The sequence below is a fragment of the Brassica oleracea genome, chromosome C3 (genome assembly GCF_000695525.1).
Source record: "Brassica oleracea var. oleracea cultivar TO1000 chromosome C3, BOL, whole genome shotgun sequence".
NCBI classification, from domain to species: Eukaryota; Viridiplantae; Streptophyta; class Magnoliopsida; order Brassicales; family Brassicaceae; genus Brassica; species Brassica oleracea.
This window is the reverse complement of record NC_027750.1, coordinates 9,684,193-9,702,371: the sequence shown is the minus strand read 5'-3', so window position 1 is coordinate 9,702,371 and position 18,179 is coordinate 9,684,193. Positions and strand designations below refer to the sequence as shown.

The window sequence follows — 18,179 nt, the reverse complement described above, 5'->3', positions numbered from 1 at the left end:
CCGGTTTTGACCAGTAGATTGTTGTTTTCCGGTTGGTGTTCAAAGTACACTTCCGGTTCAGTCAACGATTACTTTAGTCTGACTTTTACTCTAAAACATTTGCAAAGTCCGTCCACAGAAACTTCTATGAAATCAAAAGTGTGATTTATTCATCCCAGGAGACAACTACCGGGAAAAAGAAGGCAGCGAAGATTAATAATCCTAACAACTTTTTATTCTCAAAATAAAGAAACTGAAATGAAATTCACAAAGTCCCAAAACATATCTACACAGTCTCTCTGGCTCGGTCTTTGGGTTTGTGGCTCATAAAAGTGTGTAATGGAACTTTTTATATTCAAAAGGTCTTTTTTTTTTTTTTTTTCTGTTTTGCTGTTTCATGGATACAGTTTTGTATGCTACTCTACGATTGGGTTATTAACCAGTTAAAGGGAAGGAGTATCCACGAAGATACTTAGAGTCCACTCCTGATTCACGAGCCAATGCCACACGCCCTGTTCTTGCAACCTGTTGATTGAGAAACATCATAAGTTATACAAGGAACAATGCCTGTCAAACTGATTCTTTTCCTAAGCACAGCCTGAAGGGGTAGAATACATTAGAAAATGAGTCCAGCTTTTGTTATTGATTTTACTAGACTAAGGTGTTTCACTCCTGTTTCTAAGTCAACAATACTACAAACCTCTTAATGTTTCAACTTTATCTGAACAATTTGAGCCTTCTCACTACGGCTAAGGATTTTTTTATTATGTGCTATTGCCTGTTTTAATTTGGATTTGTGGATGACAACAACATCAATGGATTTATTAATGTTATGGCTTACAAGTTATATAACATTGACTAAGAGATGAAAATAGATTGCAACACTAACCTCGCATATACCGTAAGGTTCCAACAACCTTTGCAGTGCAACCATCTTGTCAAGATCCCCAGTAAGCTGTATCCACATCAAACAAATTCAAGCAACAAATCCAAAAAAAATATATTTTGTTAAACGGAACTTTGGTTGTGTCAAATCTATCTAATGATACGTAACTTTACAGATGTCCAAATGGATTGGATCGCTTATCTGATTTGCAACTACACCTCAAACGAAGTACCAGTTTATGAGAAATGCATTTTACCTGCAAAGTAATTGTATGATCGGATACGTCAACAGCTTTTGCCCTGAAAATACTAGTATTGTCCAGGACATCTCTTCTCGCAGCAGCGTTCACAGCAATCTTAATCAGCATCAGTTCTCTTTCAGCAAATGGCAAATGAGTAAGATCATGGACCTGCAGGCATCCCCACAAAATTTTATAACTGCTTGGAAAATTATGGTACAGACTATTCAGCATGCTCAGGATTCTATTCATCAAGCTTGTACAATTAGCTATCGTGGAAATAAATGTCCCACTGCGAATAAACAAAAAAAGACCAGAAAAGATGTAGGAAAGTCCAAGGATCTACAGTTTAAACTTCACAGAAATAGCTAAAAGGTAAAAGAGCAAAGGATCGGAGCCATCAAGAGCATTCAGACTGTTAAAATATTTAGAAAGACAGTTGCTCTTTTGTGATCCTACCTCATGTACATCTACGAGTTTATATAGTTGCTGCACTAATTTGCTGACTGATTCATCTGTTGCAGGAACAACTGTTGTAATGCGTGAAATGCCCTGTGCTTCAGCATGTCCTACCGCCAAGCTCTGAACCAAAAATAAGATTTAGTCAGTGTATCAGTGAATTCCAAGCACATTCCGTGTATGTGTGTGTGAGAGAGATATAAAGACTATGCCTGAATATTGTATCCCCTTCGAGCGAAAACACCAGTTACAAGATTAAGGACTCCTGGAACATCGTTTACAAGCAAAGATAGAGTATGTGACCGTAGTCCACTCGTCTGAAAGATCAGAAAAGAAGAATTATAACGAAATGAAACAAAATCACCTAGAAAAAACTGTCAGCTATGCAAATGAATAGAAACAATCTCGACAACTAATCATATCTAACTTTAGATATAGGAAAATGATTCTTCCATACGATATTAACAGTAAGAATTACTCATACTCAAGAGTCCTAGACAACCTGATTGGACAAATAAGTCCAACTCTTATAATGCAAATTAGATTCTGAAGCCTCTACCATTATGCTGCATATAATTATTAAATCATCATGGCACGCGTACCTATGGTGGCATCTATAAGATCTACGTATATATATTATATTAGCAACAAAGTCACTTACATCTTCGTCCGTGAGAAGTCCCCAGTGAGCGTCAAGAACACGTTGTACCTTTAGGTCAGAAGTTGACTCAACGGGATAAACATCTCCCTACATTTAAAACAAAATATAAAACTTTTAACACTGGAGGATTAGTAAACTTGTGAAGAATTTAATTTAGATAGTGTCAGAAAACAAAAGAGCATTTATTTGAATTGCATGCGTCAAGCATGTTCTCCTTTGAGAGATGCACACTAGTTTGTAGTACACACCCCTGCTGTTGTTTCACTTGGAGGGACTATAGCTCCTGTTTTGCTACCTCGAAGAACATTAACAGGTGCTTGCTCCTTGAGATCTGGATAGGATGCTGCTGAGAATCGCCAAAACGGAGCAGTAGCACCCATCTTTTCCCTTCTCAGTGCTATCTGAAAAATCGGCATTCCACATTCCCTAAATTAGTGAAAGTCAACAAGATTATGTCTTTTATGTCATTAGAAAGCACAAATAAGATGATACTCAGAAGCAATACAATCTAGTTACCCCATAAATCCACTACCTTTCCTGTCCTGACAATCTCTCTGATCTCAAAATTTTTCAAATTTCTTTCAACAGCAATCATTTTCCCAGGATCTCCAGTTACCTGCAAGATAAGCTTAAAAGTGAATGCTAAACAACTAAAATTTGTAAACTAGAGCAACCAATTTGTTTATCCTACTTCTTCATAATCTTATGCAAATGTACCTCAATAGTCAATGCGTGTTCTGCAATGTCTACAACTTTTGCTCTGAATGTGTCAACTAGCCACATGATCTGTAAACTCATCAAACATAGTCCAGTCAAAATTTGAAAGAAAATAAACTCCACCTTTATACTGAATCCAAAGCAACAAACAAGTACATTAAAGTCTAATTTTCTCATAGGGCAAGGAAGACTACCTCAGCCCTGGATTCCGGATCTGCATTCACTTTGACAAGCATCAGTTCACGCTCCACTTGCGGCTCACTGGAGATATCCTCAACCTAATTATCAACTACAAACTCAATTCAGGAATTTTGCAAATTTAAATCTTCAGCACAAAAAATGATAAGTGTGATGATGTAGAAAAGTTACAACCTTGAGAACATTAACGAGCTTCTGAAGCTGCTCGATGACCTGCTGAAGCACCCTTTCAGTGCCGGAGACAACAATGGTGAAGAGAGCCTTGTCTCTGTTGAGACCAACAGCAAGACTCTCGATGTTGTAACCTCTCCTCGCAAAGACTCCTGCGATCCTGTTAATCATCCCGCTTTCGTCTCCAACGAACACTGAGATCGTGTGCTTCCTCACCCTTAAGATAGACAAAAAAAAGTATCCAATGATCAACAAAACAAATGAAAACGAATTCAAAAGGCGACTATTCAATGTACTTCGATGTTGGTGGAGCATCGGAGACCCTCTCGTCGACGCTTCTAACGATTTGCTCCGTTCTCTTTCCCGTTTCGTTGTCTCGGTTCGAAGATTTACGGGAGAAATGAGAAATCTTCGAAGGGAAGGATACCCGCCGCGTCGAGGGTGTGAGAGAGGGAGAAGATTCGGGAGATGACGATCTCAAGGAGAGAAGGGATGGGGAAGAGCTTGCGGAAATGGCCGCCATTGAAGAGACGAGGTCCAAATTTTTGAGACGGTATGAGAAGTGAAAGGTACTACTGGCACGCACACTCCCTTAACACAAACGCAATGACATGTTTTTTTTTGGAGAGGTGTGTTTGTGTTATGGCTGCGCAAAATATGCATAAATTATCTTTTACAAGCAAAAATATGCATAAATTTTGATTTCTATTCATTATACTCATCAAAGCAAATACTAATATGTCCTATTCGCAAAAAAAAAAAACGAAGTCAATCACAAATTCTAATGTTTTTAGGAATAAATACCAGATCCGATCCGTTATACGTACATATATGATATATACATTTATTTAAAGAATTATATAAATAATATATTTTATATAAGTTTTACAGTATTTTTATTTACTAAATTTATTATATTATTTATTAGAATTTTAAAAGTAAATAATTTTTATGTTTGTAATAAAATATTATTATTTTGTATTATTTGGATTATTTATTTATTTTTATGGTTCGAATCGAATATCCGGTCAAAAATCTAAAATCTATTGGATATTCGGATGGCTAGAGATCGAATCGAGTCAGATAATTGATTATTCGGACAAAACATATCGGTTCACGAATACCTTCAAAAAAAACGGATATGGATATCCGATTCGTGTCCACCCCTAGTTTGTGTAACAGTTCGGTTTCAATTAGATATTTCGGATTTTCAAAATAATTAAATTAAAAATATAAAATCCTTTTTAAGTTTTTACATATTCGGATCAGATTTAGTTCAGATATCTATTCAGATTTAAGTTTTTAACATATCTGTTTGGATTTGAATTTTCTCAAATATTTTCTTTTAAACATATATATTTATTCACCATATTTATTAAATACAAAAGATATCTTAAATATCAAAATTTTAATATACAACTACAAAATAATCATCAAAATCAAAAATAAAAATGAGTATTTTATTATTTTTTGGCAAATTTAAAATTTTATCAACTTAAAACTTAAAAATGTAGTGTAAAGTAAAGGCCATAACAGGATGACGCAAAATACAGCTCACACCCCCGTTACGACAGCTACACTTAAGAGACCATGTCAGATGTGGCGGCTTTCATTCACAAAAGAGCTCAAAAAGCCAAGGTTAATAATGTACTCCCTCCCCTCTGTTCCTCCCTCTGTTTTTCTAAGTAAGATTTTCTAAAGCATACACGCTTATTAAAAATTTAATAAATATTTATAATTTAATTTATTTTTTATTTTATTATACACTTTCCACCAATAAAATTTAATCAATTCAACTATTCTCAATTAATATTCTTCAAAAATATAAAAAAGTACATTAACAATATGGAAAATCTATCTTTGTGGAATAAGAAAAAAATCTAAAACATCTCGAGGTAGTATTGATCAGACCGGCGACACGTCAGCCTTATCCACACAATTTTCAACTATGAGAATTTCGTAAGGTTACTTTCATAATTACAAGAAGATTAGGGTTAATTTCATAATTACGAAAACAATATAATTTAATTACCGGTAAAAACCACCCGGAAATAAGTGGACGACGATCAATTATTAGCAAGAGTCCAAATTTACGCGGGAGCTGCCACACAATGATCGAAAGCGAAAGTCAAATCTAAGTCAATGGGAAACAGACGTCGTCCCCATAATAATGTCTCAATTAAATTAAATTATTTCCTCCCTATTGATAGACCAACGCACGCGCTTCAACCGGATCTCACCCCATTCAACAACTCTTGACTATCCGTTTGAATTTTTTTTTTTTGATTTTAGATTCGAAATCGAAGAAGCCATGGCGAACATCGCGGGACAGCTGAAACGTGGAATCTCGAGGCAACTCTCATCTGTATCGCTTCGCCGGACGTTCAGCCGCCAGTTCACGCGCCAGGCGTCGCACGATCCTCGCCGTATCAATATGCGGTTCAGCTTCGGCAGGCAATCTTCTCTCGATCCGATTCGACGGAGTCCGGAAGGTTCGGGCCATCCGCAGCTCGCCGTCCCCGATAACCTCGACGCCACTATGCAGCTCCTCTTCGTGGCTTGTAGAGGAGATGTTGAAGGCGTTCAGGATCTGCTTGACGAAGGGATCGATGTCAATAGTATTGATCTCGATGGTCGTACCGCGCTTCATATAGCTGCCTGTGAAGGTCATGTCGATGTTGTGAAGCTCTTGCTTACTAGGAAGGCTAATATCGATGCTCGTGATCGTTGGGGAAGCACGGTAAATATGAAATTTTATCGACCTATATTGCATTAGATCAAATTCTTTATGGGCGGTTATAATTGAATTTGAAATCATAACCTGAACCCGATCCGAAACGTTTTAGAAAAAAATACCCGAAGGAGCCTAAGGGATAAGTATTTGGATATCAAGTACGTATTATCCGATTTGAACGGTAACCTTAATTAGTATCTGAAGTTAACTAAATTTATTGCCCCATTTCACTTAATTTGGATAATTTGAATACTTTGGGTCGCTTTCATATCTAGTTTTTTTACTTACGAGTTTACTTTCAGTTTTTTTTTTTAGTTTGGATAGGCTTTTTCCGGGTCCTCGAGTAACTTAGATAAATTTTCGTTAGTTTTTTTTAGTTCTGGTTGATCTCAGATATTGGTAAAATCCTATCCGAAATAGATATGAAAGAAACATAATCGAACTCAAATTAGAAAATATCCGAAAGACTTATGAGCAATATTCAAGAAACCGCTTACGTTATGTATAGATTTATTGACTAGGTGGATTATTCGGGTACTAGGCGGTGACTATGCATTAATGAATACTTTATTTATTTATTTATTAGTATATATTTGTATTAGGTATTTAATTTTTTAGGTTTAATTATAAAATTATTTTGATGAAGTTTAAAAATTAGATATACAAAAAACGAAATCAGATAAATTTGTGGACCTACACTAACATTTGTTACTTGATTTAACCGATTTACACCAAATTACAATGAATTATATCAATTTAAACCGATTTTTAACCGATTTAGAATGGTTTAACCCAATTTAAGCTGATTAAATTGGATTTCAAGAAAATCGTTTTGGCTATAACCGATTTACCGCCTAGACGGATGCGCCATCTAACCCGATTTTTAGAACATGGTTATGAGCATGGCACCAATAATTCCAAAATCTGAACCGATCCAAAACCTAACGGATATCTTTAGACGCAAGTAGGGGTGTCAAAATGGGTCAAACGGGTCAACCCAACCCATAACCCAAATGGATTTATTGTTAATGGGTCATTGGTCAACCTATCTCATTCAATAAATTGATTGGGTTGACCCATGATCCATTAAATTAAATGGGTCAGATGGGTTAATGGTTGACCCATCAACCCAACATCTTTATAATGAACCATTTTTTAGTTAAGAACAAGTTGGTGGTTTTGACGGGAAAACGCGTTTTTGCGATTTAGGCGGAAAACACATTTTTTGCGGAAAACGAGTTTTGCGGTTTTGGCGGGAAAACGCGTTTTGCGGTTTTGGCGGGAAAACGCGTTTTTCGGTTTTGGCGAGAAAAACGCGTTTTTGTGATTTTGGCGAGAAAACCGCGTTTTTTGGTTTTGGCGGGAAAAACGCGTTTTGTGGTTTTGGCGGGAAAACGCGTTTTTCGGTTTTGGCGGGAAAACGCGTTTTTGTGATTTTGGCGGGAAAAAAGAAATCAGATCGATGCAACGATAGAGAAAGTAAAATTGAATCCTGGGTTTGGAAGAGAATTGGGTTTATTAATGGTTTTTTAATTGAAAACTAAATGGGTCAGAGTTGACCCAACCCAATAGATCTATTTAACTTGTTAACCCGTTAACCTATTAACCCATCAACTTGTTAACCCATTAACCTATTAACTCATTAACCCATTGGATCAAAAATAAACAGTTCATTTGGGTTAATGGGTCAACTTGGGTTGGGTTAATCCATGGGTCATGACCCATTTTGACACCTCTAGACGCAAGCCTCCTTGCGTCTCTTTTAGTAGGTGTTCTTTAGTGCTTTTGATCTAAAATTTTGGTGTTCTTGTGTGGATAGGCAGCTGCCGATGCTAAGTACTATGGTAACATGGACGTTTACAACATCTTGAAAGCCCGTGGAGCCAAAGTTCCGGTATATATATGCATGGATCAAGCTATGTTCTGTTTCATATAATCTCCAATGCGTTTCATTACACTTTTTTTTTTTGGTATTAGAAAACGAAAAAGACACCAATGGTTGTGGCCAATCCTCGTCATGTTCCTGATTACGAGTTAAATCCACAAGAACTTCAAGTTCGGAAAGCTGATGGTATCTCAAAGGCAAGGCCTCTTTCGCTTCACTTTCCTGTGGATCATGCTTTAATTTTCCAGCTAAAATGCTTCTAAAAAAAACATTTCATCATTTTCTAGGGAATATATCAAGTGGCTAAATGGAATGGGACTAAAGTATCTGTAAAGATACTTGATAAGGATCTCTACAAGGATCATGATACCATGTACGTTGTACTCTTCTCTTTAATCGGTATCTGTCTAAGTTAGCAAACAGGTCAAGACTGATTTTGAATCTCTTCTTATATTAATCTATAAATCATTAAAATCACTTCTAATGCTAATAGTGATTGATGATATGAGCTGTAAGATATTAGAATCCCTGCTTTGTTTTTATGTATTATTATGTTTGCTCTGAGATTATATCATCTGAATGATCTTACTTACTCACAGAAACGCCTTTAAACACGAACTTACTTTATTCGAAAAGGTTCGTCATCCTAATGTTGTGCAATTTGTTGGAGCTGTCACTCAAAATGTCCCCATGATGATTGTGTCTGAGTATCATCCTAAAGTAACCTTCTCTTTTACACCTTACCAGATTTGTCCCTCCTTAAACATTTTTTGGATTCTAGGAAATAATTTTTTTTGGCTTGGGTGTAACTTTCAGGGTGACCTTGGGAGCTATCTTCAAAAGAAAGGGCGCCTTTCTCCATCCAAAGTTCTAAGATTTGCCCTCGATATAGCCAGGCATGTACTCTTTTTTTGCAAGATTGTATTCCAATTTTAATGTTCTGAACAAATAAATCATTTGGCTCTTTCTCAGGGGAATGAACTATCTTCACGAGTGTAAACCAGAACCAGTAATCCACTGTGATCTAAAACCCAAGTAAGATAACTAAATAAAGAAGCATCTGCACCTTATCTTGTTCAAGAACATGGTATTGGAACCTCTCAGTTATCTAATTTCGTCAACTTCTTGTAAGGTGGCAGAAATATTATGCTCGATAATGGAGGACTTTTGAAGGTTGCTGGATTTGGTTTGATAAGTTTTGAAAAGTTATCATCGGATAAATCAAAAGTCCTTAATCACGGAGCACATATAGACCTTTCAAGTAAGTTCTAGCACAGAAGCTTTGATAAACATACATAAATTGTTTCTATTTTTGATATATTCATAAGAATGATGGAATTCATAAGCCAATTGTGTATGCAGATTACTGTGTGGCACCTGAGGTTTACCGAGATGAAATATTTGACAGAAGTGCGGATTCATACTCTTTTGGTGTCGTATTATATGAGGTATGTATGTACCTTATGGTTACCCTTAACGTCAATCATTGGTTAACACTGCTCCTCTACATTTCTTGATGGCTGTATTCTTGTCGGTTTAGTCCACTGAGGATAAAAAAAATCTCATTGAAGTAATTAAGTTAATTTAAAAAACTTTTTCAGATGATTGAAGGAGTACAACCTTTCCATCCTAAGCCCCCAGAAGAGGCAGTGAAGCTAATGTGTTTGGAAGGACGAAGACCTTCGTTTAAGGCCAAGACCAAAAGTTGTCCCGAAGAGATGAGAGAGTAAGTGTAATCATATCTTTTATAAACTTTTTTGTTTTTGCACTTGGTGTAGAGTAACATCATTTTGCTTGGTCCTTGATGATCCCTTACCAATACTCTTTCAATTTCAATATATAAAACAGGTTGATTGAGGAGTGCTGGGATGTGAAAGCTGTTGTTAGGCCGACATTTTCTGAGATTATAGTTCGACTGGACAGGATCTTTGTACAATGCTCAAAACAAGGATGGTGGAAAGATACATTCAAGTTTCCTTGGTAAAATTCTTTCTCTTAGCAACAACTCTTTATCAATTATGTTTTGTACTCTGTTATCACCTTAGCCAAGCTCTCACCTCACGTATGCCATGAGGTCGTTTTCTTAACCAAATGTAATTTTTTTTTTCTCAGGAAATAGCACAGAGGACCAGGAGAGGTTTAAGCTCAGAAACAGGAGGAACTCAGCAATAAAATCGGTACGGAGAATACAGAAAACAAAAACGGCAGGTCTCTCCCATTTGTAAATGTCTTATCGTGTAACAATGTATAAAGTACTTCAGCGAGCTATATAGACTTATCCCATGCACAGAACTGAGCATTTGGGATACAATGTATCATATTGATATAATAACTAGCAAGACAGCTCTTTATTCTTGTTGTCTCAAAACGATACCATAACAAGCTAACAAATGCATCTTTTATTCCAAAGAAAAATATTTTAATAAGGTAAAAATTATCACGAACTCTGCGGTCATGGCAGCAAAAAAAAAAAACATAAAACAGATAAAACAAGATGGATCGTACCTCATACCGTTCTCACTTCAGCTTTCGTCTTTTGGTAGCAGGTTTCGATTTTGTTTTTGATTTGCTGCTCTCACTAAGTGCTACATCAGCAAGACCATTCTCCAAAGCTTTCACTAGATTTTCGAAGTAAGTTTTGGTTGCTTCAGTCAAACCAGTTAGCTTCCTCCGGAAGTCACCGAAATTTTTGGATGAATCTTGAGTTTTGAAGACAAAATGTTTCAACTCCTCTTCTGCACAATGATGTAGCCTCTCCAAACCAGCTTCAGCTTCCCCTTGCAAATACTCGAAAAACTGTTTCTTGGTTTGTTCCTCCTCTGGAAGGTAGTATCCATATGCATATGTCCATTTCAAAACCCTTCTACATTCAATGATCTGTAATAATAATACGAGACATCGAATCGCTTTTGAAGAAAAAAAATTGTAACAAAGGCTCACTTATAGTCTTATTACTAACTCTAGACCTTAGTAGAATGGTTGCAAGTTTACGCTAACCTGACGCCATGCCTCTACTGTGAACTGGAGCTGAGACTCTGTTGTGCATTGTCTGATACTAAGCCATTTAAGCTGCACCGACTGCAATTTCTTCAAATCTGCCATAGCTATTAGCCTCGAAGACTGGTTGCTTGCCCATCTTTCATAATAATGCATGTATCTATCGATTGCCCTTTTCGCCCTTTTTCTCTTAACATTAGTCTCATTACCACCCTTAAATTTGTGGCAATTCTTGTGACCTTTCATTGGACCAAGACAATTCCAACAAAAACGGTGTTTACAAATCGAGCATCCCATATGGTTACATCCCATGCTCTTCTCGATCTGACGTTTGCAATTAGGACAAGGCTTTGTATTCGCAAGTATCCAGTTCGTGTTCTCGGATACATCAGTGTTCTTACTTATCCATTTTGATACCGTTTCGCAATCCACAGGACGGTGAGCGTCTTCACCGCAGTTCCAGCAGAATTCATAAGAACACAAACAAGAAACATCGTAATGTTCACTTCCGCTTCCACTTGCAAAATCAATCGCGTATTCGCATCCAGGTGATGGACACCATTTTATCTTATTTCCGCTAGCTTCGACATAAGATCTAACAAAGTATCTATAGTACTTCTCCTTATGTTCTTTATCGGTTATTACCTTATCGACCATATATTGACATGCTGTCACGGCAGAACAAGAAGGTTCAGGACACTTAACTGTCAAACATCCCGGACCGTCATTGATTGTCGTAGTGATGTAACCGGTCCAACAAACATTGCAATAAGGATGACCACAAGAAAGTGTTGTCACTTCCTTCTGAGTATATGAATCAAAGCAAATTCCACATTCAATATTCACTTCTCTGTCGTTAAGATCAACGACAGGCTCCTTCAACATACCAACGAGTTCACGGACTTTCTCTTCGCCAGTAAACCATTCATCTTCGACTTTACTAACATTCCACTGGTAGTGAAGAAGCAGAACGATCGATTCGACTTGGCTTATCGAGAGAACAGTGGAAACTTGTTCAATATCGGTTCTTTGATGCTTGCTAACGTCTTCTTCCTTGAGAACCAAGTAACTTATCTGAGATCGTTTGGATGTTGAAGCGTTGTCCATGTCTTGATCGGTGAATTCATAATCAGAATCTACGGGGTTGTCACTCAATAAACTCTCCTCACCTGAATCAGTATCGACCATGCCATCTTCATCGGAATAATCCATGATCGACGTATAGAAAAACCCTAAAACGATTTATGCTTTTGATATTTATACGAAGTTAGGTTTTTCACTCAACGAAGCTCTAGGCTAACAAATTATCTCTTATAGTCATTCTGTAGGCCTGGGCATAAAATCCATAATCCGAAATCCGAACCGAATCCGAACCGAAAAACTCTATCCGTACCCGGTCCGAAATGAAAAAAAAAAAACCCAAATGGATCTTGTAAGGTGGTACAAAACATATCTGAACCCTAAGTGTTATTAACCAAACCCGAACGGGTAACCCGAAAAACCGAAAAAAACCAAAAAAATCTGAAAATATATCCGAAGAAACTGGTCCGAATGTCCAAACTAATATACAATGTAATTATATAAAACATGAATATATACTTCAAATATTCAATTTCGTATTTATTTTGATATGGTATCTAACAATAAGTATTTAAAATTTAAATAACTACTTTAAATACTTAATTATATATAAATAAACATATATTTCTTATGTTTTGCTTTTAAATTTTAGATTTTATTTCGGGTATATCCGAACCGATCCGATATAACCCGAATCCGAATGATGTATGGTTATTTTATGGGTTCTATTATGTGATACAAAACCGACCCGAACCCGATGTGTTATATCCGAACCCGACTAGTACTTACAAATCTACTATAATGGGACCTAAGAGGTGGTATCAAAAAGAACCGAAATCCAAAAAACCTGACCTGAACCCGATGTGTTATATCCGAACCCGACCCATACTTGCAAATCTACTATAATGAGACCTAGGAGGTGTTATCAAAAAGAACTGAAATCCAAAAAACCTGACCCGAACGCCCATGCCTAGTCATTCTCTATGACATTAGGGCTTTTACTCCACGTTGTTTAAATATTTAACCAATGAGTTCTATACACGTGTGACCCATAAGAGCTTTAAGCAGCGTCTGAAGAAGGGGGAGCCAGAACCAATAGCCGTTGGCCATATCTTTTTCCCCTCTCGCATAATTGAAACGTATACAGAAGGTATCATAAAAATCAACATTAAGAAATAGTAGTACGTTTCAATTTTTCATGCATTCAATCTTTTTCATGTAACTAGAGTAACTTAGTTCAACAGCTAATTTTTTGGCCAAGAGTGCTACTTTTTCAATAGAGAAATCTACTTTATTGGTCTTTCTATTCTAATCTTATAATTACATAGACCATCTTATGTTTATGTTTGAATAATAGAATGAGTTTTTAATGTAAAAAAAAAACCATAAAAGCAAAAAGTACTGAACTACAAAGAGTAAGATCAAGAAAATTTATGATATTCAAAATTTGGTTCAAACTAATGGATTCTCTTATTGGAATTCTTTTCCAGCTTGCCAGATTTTTTTGTAATATAATTTTGGACTTGGATTCCCTCTTCTGCTTTGACGTATCTCTGTTTCCATTTAACGATTTTTTCGTGTTTCTATTTTGAACGGGATAGGCTTTACAAAAATCTTATAAAGCCAACAATGCCAGAATCTAATAGCGGCCTTTTACATCTAATGTGTATACTGCCCATGACATGACATGACATGAATAAGTGGTAAAACGATATTCATGGTGTTGGCAATAGGTCATATGTCCATATTAGCTGATGGTAAATCTAACAAGGGTAAAAGCCTCTCTACTCAGATCCATTTTTCTAAGCAACGTTCAGTATCTTGACGTTTATATCAACTTCAAATATCTATAGTATTTCTCCCAGCTTCTTTCTTACTTATTACCTTATCAATCATATCTTTACGTGGCCGAACAAGAAGGCTAAGGATATATATTTAACCATCAAACATCTTAGAACCATTGTTTCATAGGCGTACTGACGTAACAATATTGCAATAAAGATGACCAAATTAAAAGTGGTGTCTTATAATACCTAGTAATAGAGTAAAGTATTACTCCTTTGGCTTTCTTTGGTCCAAGATAATCGATCATTCCAATATTGGTTTCTCTTTCGGCCATATCGTAGGAATTTGAATAGCTGCTCATCCACATCTCAACCGTCATTTTATGCAGAATTGTCTAGAAGGAGGACCAAATTTCCCAAGAATTGTCCAAGAATATTGAGATCAATCATAAACTAAAACAAAAAGAAAGATTGAAAGATGATGATAGATAACTCTCATTGGTGTTTCAAAAAAAAAAGATAACTCTCATTGAGCTCAATGTAGAGAAAAGTTTAACAACTACTTCGTTAATAATCCAGGTTGCTGTCTGTCTAAAGGGAGAGATTCTTGAAGGACAAGTGCCCAAGAATATGAAGAATTCAATGAGGAATTGGATACATTCTTTCATTTTTTGGCCACGTCAACCGAATAAGCGGTTGTAATTGGAAAACATGACATGTTTTTGACAATCTGCGAATATTGTTTCTAGATTATACCCACCTGGCTTTGGCATTATGTAATAATAGCTTCAACATTATGAATTAGCATAGACACGGCAATTCTTTTTCTAGTTAGCGAAGTTTCATTCCAGAATAAAATAAAGAAAAGAAAAACTTAACTTCTTGTTTTAATCCCAAAATTTTTCAAGTCTATTAGGGATAAATGTCCCACATCGGATATTGGAAGGGATCCTTAGTAATATATAAGATGGATGAGCCACTCCACTTATCACTAATTGGTTTTAAGTTGAAAACCCATCTAGCTTAACATGGTATCAGAGCCCGATCCATGCAGTCCAATCCGATTCATTATCGATCCTTGCCCGAACATTTCGAGATTGACGCTCAAAGAGCCATCATCTCGAGGGGGCGTATTAGGGATAAATGTCACATATCGGATATTGGAAAGGATCCTTAGTAATATATAAGATGGATTGACCACTCAACTTATCACCAATTGGTTTTAGGTTGGAAATCATCTAGCTTAACAAAGTTTCCAATCATTTTCAAATTGTACATACTGCAACCAACTCAGAAGCAACTACAAACCAAAAACACACAAACTGTATTATAAACTTCTTAGTTTTCTAAAGCTCAAACAACAAATTATTTTATTTTAAAATTTTCAAAACACATTATTAAGCTGAGCATCACATATTGATATGATCATGTTACTTAGCAATTTCAGCCACAAACTCATCAATATTATTATCAGAGTTTCCCCCTTCAGACAAAGCTTCTTTTGCAAACTCCATCAATCTCAAAGCATTCTTTCTAATCTCTTTCCCTTTCTCTGACATCTCCTCCATAACTTCTCCAACACATCTCACAACCTCTTCTTTCGTGACAAACCCATCTTTATCTGCCTTTACCCTAACCCCAACCTTCCACACATCCTCTATAAACTTAGCATTAGTCGGCTGGTCGCTATAAGCCGGCATTCCAATCAAAGCCACTCCTAAGCTCAATGCCTCTAAAGTTGAATTCCACCCGCAATGCGTCATGAAACAACCAATCGATTTGTGTGCAAGAACCTTTAATTGTGGACTCCACTTCACTATCAGTCCTTTCTCACCAAGTTCCTCTATGTAATTGCTTGGTAGCTTCTTCGTCTCTGTTTCTCTAACCACCCATAAGAAATTATGGCCGGTTTGTTTTAGACCAGCTGCGACTTCAATCATTTGAGTGTCCTTTAAAACTGCTATGCTTCCGAAAGAGACGTAGATCACTGAACCATGCGGCTTTGAGTCAAGCCAGTCAAGGCATTCGTTTTGAGCACTAGAGAGGCTGAGTCCATAGTCTTTGTCGCCTGCTAGTCGTTTGTCTAAGTACATTGATGGAATCATTGGTCCTATGTTCTTGACCGGCCATTGTTTCTTCATCCATTCTAGCACCTAAGAAAAGGAAGTGGTAGCATATCAATAAAGAAACGTTAGTATAGCTTGACTGAATATACACTACGTAGGTATCAATTTCATAATCAACCAAATCAGTCCATTCATATAGTATATAGCTCCTTTTTATATAACTTTTATTAGAACCCGGTTTGGTGAAGACTGTTGTCTCTACTAGGGCTCACGTCAACATTATTATTAGACTAGTATAACCTGATCAATTTCATTGTCTTCGAAAATTATACGATCATAAAATTGCCATGACTTATCAATAACAAATTATTATTATAGTTATATATCTTCTAAACCTACTTAACACATTGTTATATAAATGTAGAAGTAGCTGCCTTCAAACAAAGCGACGTGAGTTGCCAAAACAATTTTTTTATTTTTTTCCAAGAAATGAAGACACAATAAATGCTTATATATATATATATATAATTGTTATATGTGTGTATAAAATATACTGCATAAAATATGGTTTCATAGACGTGTTTAATCTATAAATGTCGATACAAATATTGATTATACATCAAATGAATATTTATTTGTTGACATGTTTTCATGTTTGAAATATATATATCTGCAAAAATACCATTGATAGATTAGTGAAGTTACAAATTTAAATTTCTTTTTCAATTTCTGCTTCATGTAACTTAAATTTTGTCTCTCTGCCATATGAGAAATGTCTACAAAACTTAGTTCCGTATTTTGAAACAGATATTTAGATCTAAATGATTATACTTTTTATCCACAAGCATAGTTTTCCACGTTGAAAATAACTTAGGTTTGTGGTAATGGAATTCTCATTTTAATAACATCTTCAGTTTAATAACATCTTCAGTTTAAATCATGTAGATTGAATCATATTGTTTTCTTTTACGAATACATATTATATTTTTCTTATGAAAAGTTAAGAAAGAATTTCTTTGCAAAATCAAGCCAAAGAAGATGAACTGTGGATAAGAAAGAAAAATGCAGAAAATTTGATTGACTCATATTTTTAAAATTTTGCTTCAAATTTATATAGCGTATGAAACTATTGACATAACTGGAAGTTACATAACATATGTGAACGTATGATGATGCTAGTTTGCAAAATAAAGATTTTTTCGTTGGCAGTTAAAATATTTATAATCAAATAAACTTGTTGTAATTTGTTTTTTGTTTTTTTTTAATTTTGTAAACACTTGCCATATGTTAAATTTTGATTGGTGGAGTGACTTGTGCTTTAGTATATAAGAGATTCTTTTTTTTATACATGAACCTTCAAGTCTACAACCACAGAGGGACATAACATTCGCAAAGTACCAAAATTACAATTGAAATCCTCACTTAAATATCGTTATTACTAGTTTTAATTTTCATATGGTTCACATCAAGTACTAACTATTACTTTTATTTTGCAGATAATTAATAATATATATGAAAATGAACAACGAAAACTTTTTTTGTTTGTCAAACAAACAAAGATAAAAGAATAATTACCTCAACTTCGAGTTCGTCGAAAGAGTTAACCAAGAAGAAGTCAATGTGGTCAACATTCTCGAACTGGCTACTAAGCAGCTCAAACAATGGTCGGCAAAGATTATTGTCGTACAGAAACACAGGCAGGTCACTACCCTTCAACGGAGGCATCGCAGGCAAGACGACGTCGTCTTGAAACTCCTTAAACGCTCCACGCAAGGAATGAACATAAATCGCGTTCACGGTGGAGCACTGAGTGAAAAACGAAGCCGCGGCGACGCCGGGATGTTCCCGGCAAACGTTGAGAACCCAAGGCGTACAGGAGTCGTATACGACGGCGTTTGGTTTGGGTTCCATCGAGGAGATGAGTTGAGAGAGGCTCCTAGAGACGTTTTCTTGGAACTTTGCAAAGTACTCGGGAGAGGAGTCGGTAGATGGATGGCCTTCCTCGAAGCCGTCGTCGAGGGGGACGAAAGAGAGTGGAAGAGCGGTGGCTCCCCCGGAGATGGCACGGCGGATGATGTTGTTGTGAGTGGAGGAAGTGGTGAGGAATGTGACGGTGACGTTTTTGGAGATTAGACGTTTTGAGAATTGGAGGAGAGGGTTTATGTGTCCTTGGATAGGAAACGAGAAGACTAACACTTTTGCCTTTGCTTCATCTCCCATTCTTTTCTCTCTTCTTTTTTTTAATCTCTAAGTTTTTGATGTTGTTGGTGATAACACTTTGTTCGAGATATGGTGAGGAAGGATAAGAAGAACTTATATAGGAT

The 18,179-nt window shown here is 36.2% G+C and overlaps 4 protein-coding genes across 5 annotated transcripts; 1 reads left to right on the top strand and 3 right to left on the bottom strand.

Annotated features, from left to right (window-relative positions):
- Window positions 1-192: 192 nt before the first annotated feature.
- On the bottom strand, window positions 193-3,954 carry LOC106328475 (acetolactate synthase small subunit 2, chloroplastic). The gene is made up of 12 exons (XM_013766923.1): window positions 3,606-3,954; window positions 3,313-3,526; window positions 3,135-3,218; window positions 2,941-3,009; window positions 2,756-2,839; window positions 2,472-2,624; window positions 2,224-2,310; window positions 1,775-1,879; window positions 1,563-1,685; window positions 1,122-1,274; window positions 869-934; window positions 193-504 (listed from the first exon to the last, which is right to left on the bottom strand). Exons 1-12 carry the CDS (start codon window positions 3,830-3,832, stop codon window positions 415-417), a joined length of 1,455 nt encoding a protein of 484 aa, XP_013622377.1. The 5' UTR covers window positions 3,833-3,954; the 3' UTR covers window positions 193-414.
- Window positions 3,955-5,497: 1,543 nt separating this feature from the next.
- LOC106336457 (serine/threonine-protein kinase HT1) lies at window positions 5,498-10,284 on the top strand. Of its 2 annotated transcripts, XM_013775293.1 has the most exons (12): window positions 5,500-6,049; window positions 7,863-7,937; window positions 8,021-8,125; window positions 8,216-8,301; window positions 8,528-8,648; window positions 8,745-8,824; window positions 8,901-8,963; window positions 9,068-9,189; window positions 9,291-9,376; window positions 9,530-9,654; window positions 9,777-9,908; window positions 10,041-10,284. In XM_013775293.1, exons 1-12 carry the CDS (start codon window positions 5,621-5,623, stop codon window positions 10,045-10,047), a joined length of 1,431 nt encoding a protein of 476 aa, XP_013630747.1. In that variant the 5' UTR covers window positions 5,500-5,620; the 3' UTR covers window positions 10,048-10,284. The 2 variants fall into 2 exon arrangements, with proteins under 2 accessions (XP_013630748.1, XP_013630747.1); XM_013775294.1 differs by lacking the exon at window positions 10,041-10,284 and having other exon boundaries at window positions 5,498-6,049; window positions 9,777-9,912.
- A 96-nt stretch (window positions 10,285-10,380) lies between these two features.
- On the bottom strand, window positions 10,381-12,229 carry LOC106336456 (probable E3 ubiquitin-protein ligase ARI11). Its single transcript, XM_013775292.1, has 2 exons — window positions 10,926-12,229; window positions 10,381-10,805 (listed from the first exon to the last, which is right to left on the bottom strand). Exons 1-2 carry the CDS (start codon window positions 12,135-12,137, stop codon window positions 10,446-10,448), a joined length of 1,572 nt encoding a protein of 523 aa, XP_013630746.1. The 5' UTR covers window positions 12,138-12,229; the 3' UTR covers window positions 10,381-10,445.
- Window positions 12,230-15,044: 2,815 nt separating this feature from the next.
- On the bottom strand, window positions 15,045-18,179 carry LOC106329203 (UDP-glycosyltransferase 74D1). Its single transcript, XM_013767813.1, has 2 exons — window positions 17,431-18,179; window positions 15,045-15,942 (listed from the first exon to the last, which is right to left on the bottom strand). Exons 1-2 carry the CDS (start codon window positions 18,073-18,075, stop codon window positions 15,220-15,222), a joined length of 1,368 nt encoding a protein of 455 aa, XP_013623267.1. The 5' UTR covers window positions 18,076-18,179; the 3' UTR covers window positions 15,045-15,219.